This window comes from Salvelinus alpinus, chromosome 3 (assembly GCF_045679555.1).
Source record: "Salvelinus alpinus chromosome 3, SLU_Salpinus.1, whole genome shotgun sequence".
Taxonomy (NCBI): domain Eukaryota; kingdom Metazoa; phylum Chordata; class Actinopteri; order Salmoniformes; family Salmonidae; genus Salvelinus; species Salvelinus alpinus.
This window is the reverse complement of record NC_092088.1, coordinates 102,286,703-102,300,497: the sequence shown is the minus strand read 5'-3', so window position 1 is coordinate 102,300,497 and position 13,795 is coordinate 102,286,703. Positions and strand designations below refer to the sequence as shown.

The following is a 13,795-nucleotide window of genomic DNA, read 5'->3' as shown; positions in this document are numbered from 1 at the left end:
ATGGGATGGACAGATGGATGGAGAGATGTTAGCTATGGGATGGACAGATGTTAACTATGGGATGGACAGATGTTAACTATGGGATGGAGAGATGTTAACTATGGGATGGAGAGATGTTAGCTATGGGATGGAGAGATGTTAGCTATGGGATGGAGAGATGTTAGCTATGGGATGGAGAGATGTTAGCTATGGGATGGACAGATGGATGGAGAGATGTTAGCTATGGGATGGAGAGATGTTAGCTATGGGATGGAGAGATGTTAGCTATGGGATGGACAGATGTTAGCTATGGGATGGACAGATGTTAGCTATGGGATGGAGAGATGTTAGCTATGGGATGGAGAGATGTTAGCTATGGGATGGAGAGATGTTAGCTATGGGATGGAGAGATGTTAGCTATGGGATGGAGAGATGTTAGCTATGGGATGGAGAGATGTTAGCTATGGGATGGAGAGATGTTAGCTATGGGATGGAGAGATGTTAGCTATGGGATGGAGAGATGTTAGCTATGGGATGGACAGATGTTAGCTATGGGATGGAGAGATGTTAGCTATAGGATGGAGAGATGTTAGCTATGGGATGGAGAGATGTTAGCTATGGGATGGAGAGATGTTAGCTATGGGATGGAGAGATGTTAGCTATGGGATGGAGAGATGTTAGCTATGGGATGGAGAGATGTTAGCTATGGGATGGAGAGATGTTAGCTATGGGATGGAGAGATGTTAGCTATGGGATGGAGAGATGTTAGCTATGGGATGGAGAGATGTTAGCTATGGGATGGGTAGATGTTAGCTATGGGATGGAGAGATGTTAGCTATGGGATGGAGAGATGTTAGCTATGGGATGGAGAGATGTTAGCTATGGGATGGAGAGATGTTAGCTATGGGATGGACAGATGGATGGAGAGATGTTAGCTATGGGATGGAGAGATGTTAGCTATGGGATGGAGAGATGTTAGCTATGGGATGGACAGATGGATGGAGAGATGTTAGCTATGGGATGGACAGATGGATGGAGAGATGTTAGCTATGGGATGGACAGATGTTAGCTATGGGATGGAGAGATGTTAACTATGGGATGGAGAGATCTTAGCTATGGGATGGAGAGATGTTAGCTATGGGATGGACAGATGGTAACTATGGGATGGACAGATGTTAACTATGGGATGGAGAGATGTTAACTATGGGATGGAGAGATGTTAGCTATGGGATGGAGAGATGTTAGCTATGGGATGGAGAGATGTTAGCTATGGGATGGAGAGATGTTAGCTATGGGATGGACAGATGGATGGAGAGATGTTAGCTATGGGATGGAGAGATGTTAGCTATGGGATGGAGAGATGTTAGCTATGGGATGGAGAGATGTTAGCTATGGGATGGACAGATGTTAGCTATGGGATGGACAGATTTTAGCTATGGGATGGAGAGATGCTAGCTATGGGATGGACAGATGTTAGCTATGGGATGGAGAGATGTTAGCTATGGGATGGAGAGATGTTAGCTATGGGATGGACAGATGGATGGAGAGATGTTAGCTATGGGATGGAGAGATGTTAGCTATGGGATGGAGAGATGTTAGCTATGGGATGGAGAGATGTTAGCTATGGGATGGAGAGATGTTAGCTATGGGATGGACAGATGTTAGCTATGGGATGGAGAGATGTTAGCTATGGGATGGACAGATGTTAACTATGGGATGGAGAGATGTTAACTATGGGATGGAGAGATGTTAGCTATGGGATGGAGAGATGTTAGCTATGGGATGGAGAGATGTTAGCTATGGGATGGAGAGATGGATGGAGAGATGTTAGCTATGGGATGGAGAGATGTTAGCTATGGGATGGAGAGATGTTAGCTATGGGATGGAGAGATGTTAGCTATGGGATGGAGAGATGTTAGCTATGGGATGGACAGATGGATGGAGAGATGTTAGCTATGGGATGGACAGATGGATGGAGAGATGTTAGCTATGGGATGGAGAGATGTTAGCTATGGGATGGACAGATGGATGGAGAGATGTTAGCTATGGGATGGACAGATGGATGGAGAGATGTTAGCTATGGGATGGAGAGATGTTAGCTATGGGATGGAGAGATGTTAGCTATGGGATGGAGAGATGTTAGCTATGGGATGGAGAGATGCTAGCTATGGGATGGACAGATGTTAGCTATGGGATGGAGAGATGTTAGCTATGGGATGGAGAGATGTTAGCTATGGGATGGACAGATGGATGGAGAGATGTTAGCTATGGGATGGACAGATGTTAGCTATGGGATGGAGAGATGTTAACTATGGGATGGAGAGATGTTAACTATGGGATGGAAAGATGTTAGCTATGGGATGGAGAGATGTTAGCTATGGGATGGAGAGATGTTAGCTATGGGATGGAGAGATGTTAGCCATGGGATGGACAGATGGATGGAGAGATGTTAGCTATGGGATGGAGAGATGTTAGCTATGGGATGGAGAGATGTTAGCTATGGGATGGAGAGATGTTAGCTATGGGATGGACAGATGTTAGCTATGGGATGGAGAGATGTTAGCTATGGGATGGAGAGATGTTAGCTATGGGATGGACAGATGGATGGAGAGATGTTAGCTATGGGATGGACAGATGTTAACTATGGGATGGACAGATGTTAACTATGGGATGGAGAGATGTTAACTATGGGATGGAGAGATGTTAGCTATGGGATGGAGAGATGTTAGCTATGGGATGGACAGATGGATGGAGAGATGTTAGCTATGGGATGGAGAGATGTTAGCTATGGGATGGAGAGATGTTAGCTATGGGATGGAGAGATGTTAGCTATGGGATGGACAGATGGATGGAGAGATGTTAGCTATGGGATGGAGAGATGTTAGCTATGGGATGGAGAGATGTTAGCTATGGGATGGAGAGATGTTAGCTATGGGATGGACAGATGTTAGCTATGGGATGGAGAGATGTTAGCTATGGGATGGAGAGATGTTAGCTATGGGATGGACAGATGGATGGAGAGATGTTAGCTATGGGATGGACAGATGTTAACTATGGGATGGACAGATGTTAACTATGGGATGGAGAGATGTTAACTATGGGATGGAGAGATGTTAGCTATGGGATGGAGAGATGTTAGCTATGGGATGGAGAGATGTTAGCTATGGGATGGACAGATGTTAGCTATGGGATGGAGAGATGTTAGCTATGGGATGGAGAGATGTTAGCTATGGGATGGACAGATGGATGGAGAGATGTTAGCTATGGGATGGAGAGATGTTAGCTATGGGATGGAGAGATGTTAGCTATGGGATGGAGAGATGTTAGCTATGGGATGGACAGATGTTAGCTATGGGATGGACAGATGTTAGCTATGGGATGGAGAGATGTTAGCTATGGGATGGAGAGATGTTAGCTATGGGATGGAGAGATGTTAGCTATGGGATGGAGAGATGTTAGCTATGGGATGGAGAGATGTTAGCTATGGGATGGAGAGATGTTAGCTATGGGATGGAGAGATGTTAGCTATGGGATGGACAGATGTTAGCTATGGGATGGAGAGATGTTAGCTATGGGATGGACAGATGTTAACTATGGGATGGAGAGATGTTAACTATGGGATGGAGAGATGTTAGCTATGGGATGGAGAGATGTTAGCTATGGGATGGAGAGATGTTAGCTATGGGATGGAGAGATGGATGGAGAGATGTTAGCTATGGGATGGAGAGATGTTAGCTATGGGATGGAGAGATGTTAGCTATGGGATGGAGAGATGGATGGAGAGATGTTAGCTATGGGATGGAGAGATGTTAGCTATGGGATGGAGAGATGTTAGCTATGGGATGGAGAGATGTTAGCTATGGGATGGAGAGATGTTAGCTATGGGATGGACAGATGGATGGAGAGATGTTAGCTATGGGATGGACAGATGGATGGAGAGATGTTAGCTATGGGATGGAGAGATGTTAGCTATGGGATGGACAGATGGATGGAGAGATGTTAGCTATGGGATGGACAGATGGATGGAGAGATGTTAGCTATGGGATGGAGAGATGTTAGCTATGGGATGGAGAGATGTTAGCTATGGGATGGAGAGATGTTAGCTATGGGATGGAGAGATGCTAGCTATGGGATGGACAGATGTTAGCTATGGGATGGAGAGATGTTAGCTATGGGATGGAGAGATGTTAGCTATGGGATGGACAGATGGATGGAGAGATGTTAGCTATGGGATGGACAGATGTTAGCTATGGGATGGAGAGATGTTAGCTATGGGATGGAGAGATGTTAGCTATGGGATGGAGAGATGTTAGCTATGGGATGGACAGATGGATGGAGAGATGTTAGCTATGGGATGGAGAGATGTTAGCTATGGGATGGAGAGATGTTAGCTATGGGATGGAGAGATGTTAACTATGGGATGGAGAGATGTTAACTATGGGATGGAAAGATGTTAGCTATGGGATGGAGAGATGTTAGCTATGGGATGGAGAGATGTTAGCTATGGGATGGAGAGATGTTAGCTATGGGATGGACAGATGGATGGAGAGATGTTAGCTATGGGATGGAGAGATGTTAGCTATGGGATGGAGAGATGTTAGCTATGGGATGGAGAGATGTTAGCTATGGGATGGACAGATGTTAGCTATGGGATGGAGAGATGTTAGCTATGGGATGGAGAGATGTTAGCTATGGGATGGACAGATGGATGGAGAGATGTTAGCTATGGGATGGACAGATGTTAACTATGGGATGGACAGATGTTAACTATGGGATGGAGAGATGTTAACTATGGGATGGAGAGATGTTAGCTATGGGATGGAGAGATGTTAGCTATGGGATGGACAGATGGATGGAGAGATGTTAGCTATGGGATGGAGAGATGTTAGCTATGGGATGGAGAGATGTTAGCTATGGGATGGAGAGATGTTAGCTATGGGATGGACAGATGGATGGAGAGATGTTAGCTATGGGATGGAGAGATGTTAGCTATGGGATGGAGAGATGTTAGCTATGGGATGGAGAGATGTTAGCTATGGGATGGACAGATGTTAGCTATGGGATGGAGAGATGTTAGCTATGGGATGGAGAGATGTTAGCTATGGGATGGACAGATGGATGGAGAGATGTTAGCTATGGGATGGACAGATGTTAACTATGGGATGGACAGATGTTAACTATGGGATGGAGAGATGTTAACTATGGGATGGAGAGATGTTAGCTATGGGATGGAGAGATGTTAGCTATGGGATGGAGAGATGTTAGCTATGGGATGGACAGATGTTAGCTATGGGATGGAGAGATGTTAGCTATGGGATGGAGAGATGTTAGCTATGGGATGGACAGATGGATGGAGAGATGTTAGCTATGGGATGGAGAGATGTTAGCTATGGGATGGAGAGATGTTAGCTATGGGATGGAGAGATGTTAGCTATGGGATGGACAGATGTTAGCTATGGGATGGACAGATGTTAGCTATGGGATGGAGAGATGTTAGCTATGGGATGGAGAGATGTTAGCTATGGGATGGAGAGATGTTAGCTATGGGATGGAGAGATGTTAGCTATGGGATGGAGAGATGTTAGCTATGGGATGGAGAGATGTTAGCTATGGGATGGAGAGATGTTAGCTATGGGATGGACAGATGTTAGCTATGGGATGGAGAGATGTTAGCTATGGGATGGAGAGATGTTAGCTATGGGATGGACAGATGTTAACTATGGGATGGAGAGATGTTAACTATGGGATGGAGAGATGTTAGCTATGGGATGGAGAGATGTTAGCTATGGGATGGAGAGATGTTAGCTATGGGATGGAGAGATGGATGGAGAGATGTTAGCTATGGGATGGAGAGATGTTAGCTATGGGATGGAGAGATGTTAGCTATGGGATGGACAGATGTTAGCTATGGGATGGAGAGATGTTAGCTATGGGATGGAGAGATGTTAGCTATGGGATGGACATATGTTAGCTATGGGATGGAGAGATGTTAGCTATGGGATGGAGAGATGTTAGCTATGGGATGGAGAGATGTTAGCTATGGGATGGACAGATGGATGGAGAGATGTTAGCTATGGGATGGAGAGATGTTAGCTATGGGATGGACAGATGGATGGAGAGATGTTAGCTATGGGATGGACAGATGGATGGAGAGATGTTAGCTATGGGATGGAGAGATGTTAGCTATGGGATGGAGAGATGTTAACTATGGGATGGACAGATGTTAGCTATGGGATGGAGAGATGGATGGAGAGATGTTAGCTATAGGATGGAGAGATGTTAGCTATGGGATGGAGAGATGTTAGCTATTGGATGGAGAGATGTTAGCTATGGGATGGAGAGATGTTAGCTATAGGATGGAGAGATGTTAGCTATAGGATGGAGAGATGTTAGCTATGGGATGGACAGATGTTAGCTATGGGATGGAGAGATGTTAGCTATAGGATGGAGAGATGTTAGCTATGGGATGGACAGATGGATGGAGAGATGTTAGCTATGGGATGGAGAGATGTTAGCTATGGGATGGAGAGATGTTAGCTATAGGATGGAGAGATGTTAGCTATGGGATGGACAGATGGATGGAGAGATGTTAGCTATGGGATGGACAGATGTTAGCTATGGGATGGAGAGATGTTAGCTATGGAATGGACAGATGTTAGCTATGGGATGGAGAGATGTTAGCTATGGGATGGACAGATGGATGGAGAGATGTTAGCTATGGGATGGACAGATGGATGGAGAGATGTTAGCTATGGGATGGAGAGATGGATGGAGAGATGTTAGCTATGGGATGGACAGATGTTAGCTATGGAATGGACAGATGTTAGCTATGGGATGGAGAGATGTTAGCTATGGGATGGAGAGATGTTAGCTATGGGATGGAGAGATGTTAGCTATGGGATGGAGAGATGTTAGCTATGGAATGGACAGATGTTAGCTATGGGATGGAGAGATGTTAGCTATGGGATGGACAGATGGATGGAGAGATGTTAGCTATGGGATGGACAGATGGATGGAGAGATGTTAGCTATGGGATGGACAGATGTTAGCTATGGAATGGACAGATGTTAGCTATGGGATGGAGAGATGTTAGCTATGGGATGGAGAGATGTTAGCTATGGGATGGAGAGATGTTAGCTATGGAATGGACAGATGTTAGCTATGGGATGGAGAGATGTTAGCTATGGGATGGAGAGATGGATGGAGAGATGTTAGCTATGGGATGGAGAGATGATAGCTATGGGATGGAGAGATGTTAGCTATGGGATGGAGAGATGTTAGCTATGGGATGGAGAGATGTTAGCTATGGGATGGAGAGATGTTAGCTATGGGATGGACAGATGTTAGCTATGGGATAAACAGATGGATGGAGAGATGTTAGCTATGGGATGGAGAGATGTTAGCTATGGGATGGACAGATGTTAGCTATAGGATGGAGAGATGTTAGCTATGGGATGGAGAGATGTTAGCTATGGGATGGACAGATGGATGGAGAGATGTTAGCTATGGGATGGAGAGATGTTAGCTATGGGATGGACAGATGTTAGCTATGGGATGGAGAGATGTTAGCTATGGGATGGAGAGATGTTAGCTATGGGATGGACAGATGTTAGCTATGGGATGGAGAGATGTTAGCTATGGGATGGAGAGATGTTAGCTATGGGATGGAGAGATGTTAGCTATGGGATGTAGAGATGTTAGCTATGGGATGGAGAGATGTTAGCTATGGGATGGAGAGATGTTAGCTATGGGATGGAGAGATGTTAGCTATGGGATGGAGAGATGTATGGAGAGATGTTAGCTATGGGATGGAGAGATGTTAGCTATGGGATGGACAGATGGATGGAGAGATGTTAGCTATGGGATGGACAGATGCTAGCTATGGGATGGACAGATGTTAGCTATGGGATGGACAGATGTTAGCTATGGGATGGAGAGATGTTAGCTATGGGATGGACAGATGGATGGAGAGATGTTAGCTATGGGATGGACAGATGTTAGCTATGGGATGGAGAGATGTTAGCTATGGGATGGATGGAGAGATGTTAGCTATGGGATGGAGAGATGTTAGCTATGGGATGGACAGATGGATGGAGAGATGTTAGCTATGGGATGGACAGATGTTAGCTATGGGATGGAGAGATGTTAGCTATGGGATGGAGAGATGTTAACTATGGGATGGAGAGATGTTAGCTATGGGATGGAGAGATGTTAGCTATGGGATGGAGAGTTGTTAGCTATGGGATGGAGAGATGTTAGCTATGGGATGGACAGATGGATGGAGAGATGTTAGCTATGGGATGGAGAGATGTTAGCTATGGGATGGACAGATGGATGGAGAGATGTTAGCTATGGGATGGACAGATGGATGGAGAGATGTTAGCTATGGGATGGAGAGATGTTAGCTATGGGATGGAGAGATGTTAGCTATGGGATGGAGAGATGTTAGCTATGGGATGGAGAGATGCTAGCTATGGGATGGACAGATGTTAGCTATGGGATGGAGAGATGTTAGCTATGGGATGGAGAGATGTTAGCTATGGGATGGACAGATGGATGGAGAGATGTTAGCTATGGGATGGACAGATGTTAGCTATGGGATGGAGAGATGTTAGCTATGGGATGGAGAGATGTTAGCTATGGGATGGAGAGATGTTAGCTATGGGATGGACAGATGGATGGAGAGATGTTAGCTATGGGATGGACAGATGGATGGAGAGATGTTAGCTATGGGATGGAGAGATGTTAGCTATGGGATGGACAGATGGATGGAGAGATGTTAGCTATGGGATGGACAGATGGATGGAGAGATGTTAGCTATGGGATGGACAGATGTTAGCTATGGGATGGAGAGATGTTAACTATGGGATGGAGAGATCTTAGCTATGGGATGGAGAGATGTTAGCTATGGGATGGACAGATGTTAGCTATGGGATGGAGAGATGTTAGCTATGGGATGGAGAGATGTTAACTATGGGATGGAGAGATGTTAACTATGGGATGGAGAGATGTTAGCTATGGGATGGAGAGATGTTAGCTATGGGATGGACAGATGTTAGCTATGGGATGGAGAGATGCTAGCTATGGGATGGACAGATGTTAGCTATGGGATGGAGAGATGTTAGCTATGGGATGGAGAGATGTTAGCTATGGGATGGACAGATGGATGGAGAGATGTTAGCTATGGGATGGACAGATGTTAGCTATGGGATGGAGAGATGTTAACTATGGGATGGAGAGATCTTAGCTATGGGATGGAGAGATGTTAGCTATGGGATGGACAGATGTTAGCTATGGGATGGAGAGATGTTAGCTATGGGATGGAGAGATGTTAGCTATGGGATGGACAGATGTTAGCTATGGGATGGAGAGATGTTAGCTATGGGATGGAGAGATGTTAGCTATGGGATGGAGAGATGTTAGCTATGGGATGGACAGATGGATGGAGAGATGTTAGCTATGGGATGGAGAGATGTTAGCTATGGGATGGACAGATGGATGGAGAGATGTTAGCTATGGGATGGACAGATGGATGGAGAGATGTTAGCTATGGGATGGAGAGATGTTAGCTATGGGATGGAGAGATGTTAACTATGGGATGGACAGATGTTAGCTATGGGATGGAGAGATGGATGGAGAGATGTTAGCTATAGGATGGAGAGATGTTAGCTATGGGATGGAGAGATGTTAGCTATGGGATGGAGAGATGTTAGCTATGGAATGGACAGATGTTAGCTATGGGATGGAGAGATGTTAGCTATGGGATGGAGAGATGGATGGAGAGATGTTAGCTATGGGATGGAGAGATGATAGCTATGGGATGGAGAGATGTTAGCTATGGGATGGAGAGATGTTAGCTATGGGATGGAGAGATGTTAGCTATGGGATGGAGAGATGTTAGCTATGGGATGGACAGATGTTAGCTATGGGATAAACAGATGGATGGAGAGATGTTAGCTATGGGATGGACAGATGTTAGCTATGGGATGGAGAGATGTTAGCTATGGGATGGACAGATGTTAGCTATAGGATGGAGAGATGTTAGCTATGGGATGGAGAGATGTTAGCTATGGGATGGACAGATGGATGGAGAGATGTTAGCTATGGGATGGAGAGATGTTAGCTATGGGATGGACAGATGTTAGCTATGGGATGGAGAGATGTTAGCTATGGGATGGAGAGATGTTAGCTATGGGATGGACAGATGTTAGCTATGGGATGGAGAGATGTTAGCTATGGGATGGAGAGATGTTAGCTATGGGATGGAGAGATGTTAGCTATGGGATGTAGAGATGTTAGCTATGGGATGGAGAGATGTTAGCTATGGGATGGAGAGATGTTAGCTATGGGATGGAGAGATGTTAGCTATGGGATGGAGAGATGTATGGAGAGATGTTAGCTATGGGATGGAGAGATGTTAGCTATGGGATGGACAGATGGATGGAGAGATGTTAGCTATGGGATGGACAGATGCTAGCTATGGGATGGACAGATGTTAGCTATGGGATGGACAGATGTTAGCTATGGGATGGAGAGATGTTAGCTATGGGATGGACAGATGGATGGAGAGATGTTAGCTATGGGATGGACAGATGTTAGCTATGGGATGGAGAGATGTTAGCTATGGGATGGATGGAGAGATGTTAGCTATGGGATGGAGAGATGTTAGCTATGGGATGGACAGATGGATGGAGAGATGTTAGCTATGGGATGGACAGATGTTAGCTATGGGATGGAGAGATGTTAGCTATGGGATGGAGAGATGTTAACTATGGGATGGAGAGATGTTAGCTATGGGATGGAGAGTTGTTAGCTATGGGATGGAGAGATGTTAGCTATGGGATGGACAGATGGATGGAGAGATGTTAGCTATGGGATGGAGAGATGGATGGACAGATGTTAGCTATGGGATGGACAGATGTTAGCTATGGAATGGAGAGATGTTAGCTATGGGATGGACAGATGTTAGCTATGGGATGGAGAGATGTTAGCTATGGGATGGAGAGATGTTAGCTATGGGATGGACAGATGTTAGCTATGGGATGGAGAGATGGATGGAGAGATGTTAGCTATAGGATGGACAGATGGATGGAGAGATGTTAGCTATGGGATGGACAGATGGATGGAGAGACGTTAGCTATGGGATGGAGAGATGTTAGCTATGGGATGGACAGATGTTAGCTATGGGATGGACAGATGTTAGCTATGGGATGGAGAGATGTTAGCTATGGGATGGAGAGATGTTAGCTTAAGAAGGAAAGAAATTCTACAAATTAACTTTTAACAAGGCACACATGTTAATTGAAATGCATTCCAGGTGACTACCTCATGAAGCTGGTTGAGAGAATGCCAAGAGTGTACAAAGCTGTCATCAAGGCAAAGGGTGGCTATTTGAAGAATCTCAAATATAAATTATATTTTTATTTGTTTAACACTTTTTTGGTTACTACATGGTTCCATATTGTGTTATTTCATAGTTTTGATGTCTTCACTATTATTCTACAATGTAGAAAATAGTAAAAATAAAGAAAAACCCTTGAATGAGTAGGTGTGTCCAAACTTTTGACCGGTAGTATGGCCTGGCAACACAATCACCAATTCAAGTTGTTATTTAACAATGTGGATGTTTTCTGGGGTACTGTGGAACAGGGTCCCTGCCTAGTGAGGTGCTGGGGAACAGGGTCCCTGACTAGTGAGGTGCTGGGTAACAGGGTCCCTGACTAGTGAGGTGCTGGGTAACAGGGTCCCTGACTAGTGAGGTGCTGGGTAACAGGGTCCCTGACTAGTGAGGTGCTGGGGAACAGGGTCCCTGACTAGTGAGGTGCTGGGGAACAGGCGTACCGCTGATGGCTCTTCGTATCTCGGTGGCAGCTGCCTCTCTCATCTCCAGAGAAGCCTGTTCACTGTACCAGGCTGTGTGTGGTGTACAGATCAGGTTGGGAGCATCCTTCAGAGGGCCTGTAGCAAAACTAGAGAGAGGGGAGGGTTGGGGGTGGGGGAGGGGGTGGGGGGGGTGGGGGGGGAGAACAAGTAGCAGACCCATCAGTCAAATCAGGCAGTGGTCTCTTCATCTAATCTCCTTTCCTCATCTCCTCACTTCATCTCCTCCTCTCTTCATCTCCTCCTCTCCTCACTTCATCTCCTCTCTTCATCTCCTCCTCTCTTCATCTCCTCCTCTCCTCACTTCATCTCCTCTCTTCATCTCCTCCTCTCTTCATCTCCTCCTCTCCTCACTTCATCTCCTCTCTTCATCTCCTCCTCTCTTCATCTCCTCCTCTCTTCATCTCCTCCTCTCTTCATCTCCTCCTCTCTTCATCTCCTCTTCTCTTCATCTCCTCTCTTCATCTCCTCATCTCCTCTCTTCATCTCCTCTCTTCATCTCCTCCTCTCCTCACTTCATCTCCTCTCTTCATCTCCTCCTCTCTTCATCTCCTCCTCTCTTCATCTCCTCCTCTCTTCATCTCCTCTTCTCTTCATCTCCTCTCTTCATCTCCTCATCTCCTCTCTTCATCTCCTCTCTTCATCTCCTCCTCTCCTCACTTCATCTCCTCTCTTCATCTCCTCCTCTCTTCATCTCCTCCTCTCTTCATCTCCTCTTCTCCTCATCTCCTCTCTTCATCTCCTCTCTTCATCTCCTCCTCTCCTCACTTCATCTCCTCTCTTCATCTCCTCCTCTCTTCATCTCCTCCTCTCTTCATCTCCTCTTCTCTTCATCTCCTCTCTTCATCTCTTCTCTTCATCTCCTCTCTTCATCTTTTCTCCATCCCTGATAACAGATGATGAGACTTCCTCTCCTTCTTCTTCCCTCAGTCCTCCCTACTCAGTCCCTCACCCTCCATGCCCTGGTCCTAGGTTGTGTGTGAAGGTGTCACTGATATGAGCCACTGTAGTGTGGGATTACAGGTCCTCTGTTGACGTCTTGTTGATGTGTGTCCACAGTAGAACCAGAACTCCCTGACAACATAACTCCCTGACACCATATCTACCTGACACCATAACTAACCCTCAAAACCATAACTCCCTGACACCATAACGCCCTGACAACAGAACTCCCTGACACCATAACTCCCTGACACCATAACTAACCCTCAACACCAGAACTCCCTGACACCATAACTAACCCTCAAAACCATAACTCCCGGACACCATAACTCCCTGACACCATAACTCCCTGACAACAGAACTCCCTGACAACAGAACTCCCTGACAACAGAACTCCCTGACACCATAACTCCCTGACAACAGAACTCCCTGACACCATAACTCCCTGACAACATAACTCCCTGACACCATAACTAACCCTCAACACCATAACTCCCTGACAACATAACTCCCTGACGCCATAACTTCCTGACACCATAACTAACCCTCAACACCATAACTCCCTGCCACCATAACTAACCCTCAACACTATAACTAACCCTCAACACCATAACTAACCCTCAACACCATAACTAACCCTCAACACCATAACTAACCCTCAACACCATAATTCCCTGACACCATAACTAACCCTCAACACCATAACTAACCCTCAACACCATAACTAACCCTCAACACCAGAACTCCCTGACACCATAACTAACCCTCAACACCATAACTCCCTGATACCATAACTAACCCTCAACACCATAACTAACCCTCAACACCATAACTAACCCTCAACACCATAACTTACCCTCAACACCATAACTAACCCTCAACACCATAACTAACCCTCAACACCATAACTAACCCTCAACACCATAACTAACCCTCAATACCATAACTAACCCTCAACACCATAACTTACCCTCAACACCATAACTAACCCTCA

General features: G+C 45.6%; 1 protein-coding gene across 4 annotated transcripts in view; it reads right to left on the bottom strand.

The window, feature by feature from the left end:
- Positions 1–13,795, bottom strand: part of LOC139571629 (C-terminal-binding protein 2) — a 218,746-nt gene that overhangs the window by 7,194 nt on the left and 197,757 nt on the right. For all 4 annotated transcript variants that reach the window (XM_071394681.1, XM_071394680.1, XM_071394679.1 and 1 more), the window contains one exon: positions 11,821–11,948. In XM_071394681.1, the coding sequence (XP_071250782.1) occupies positions 11,821–11,948 (128 nt within the window). The remainder of the gene's footprint in view (positions 1–11,820; positions 11,949–13,795) is intronic.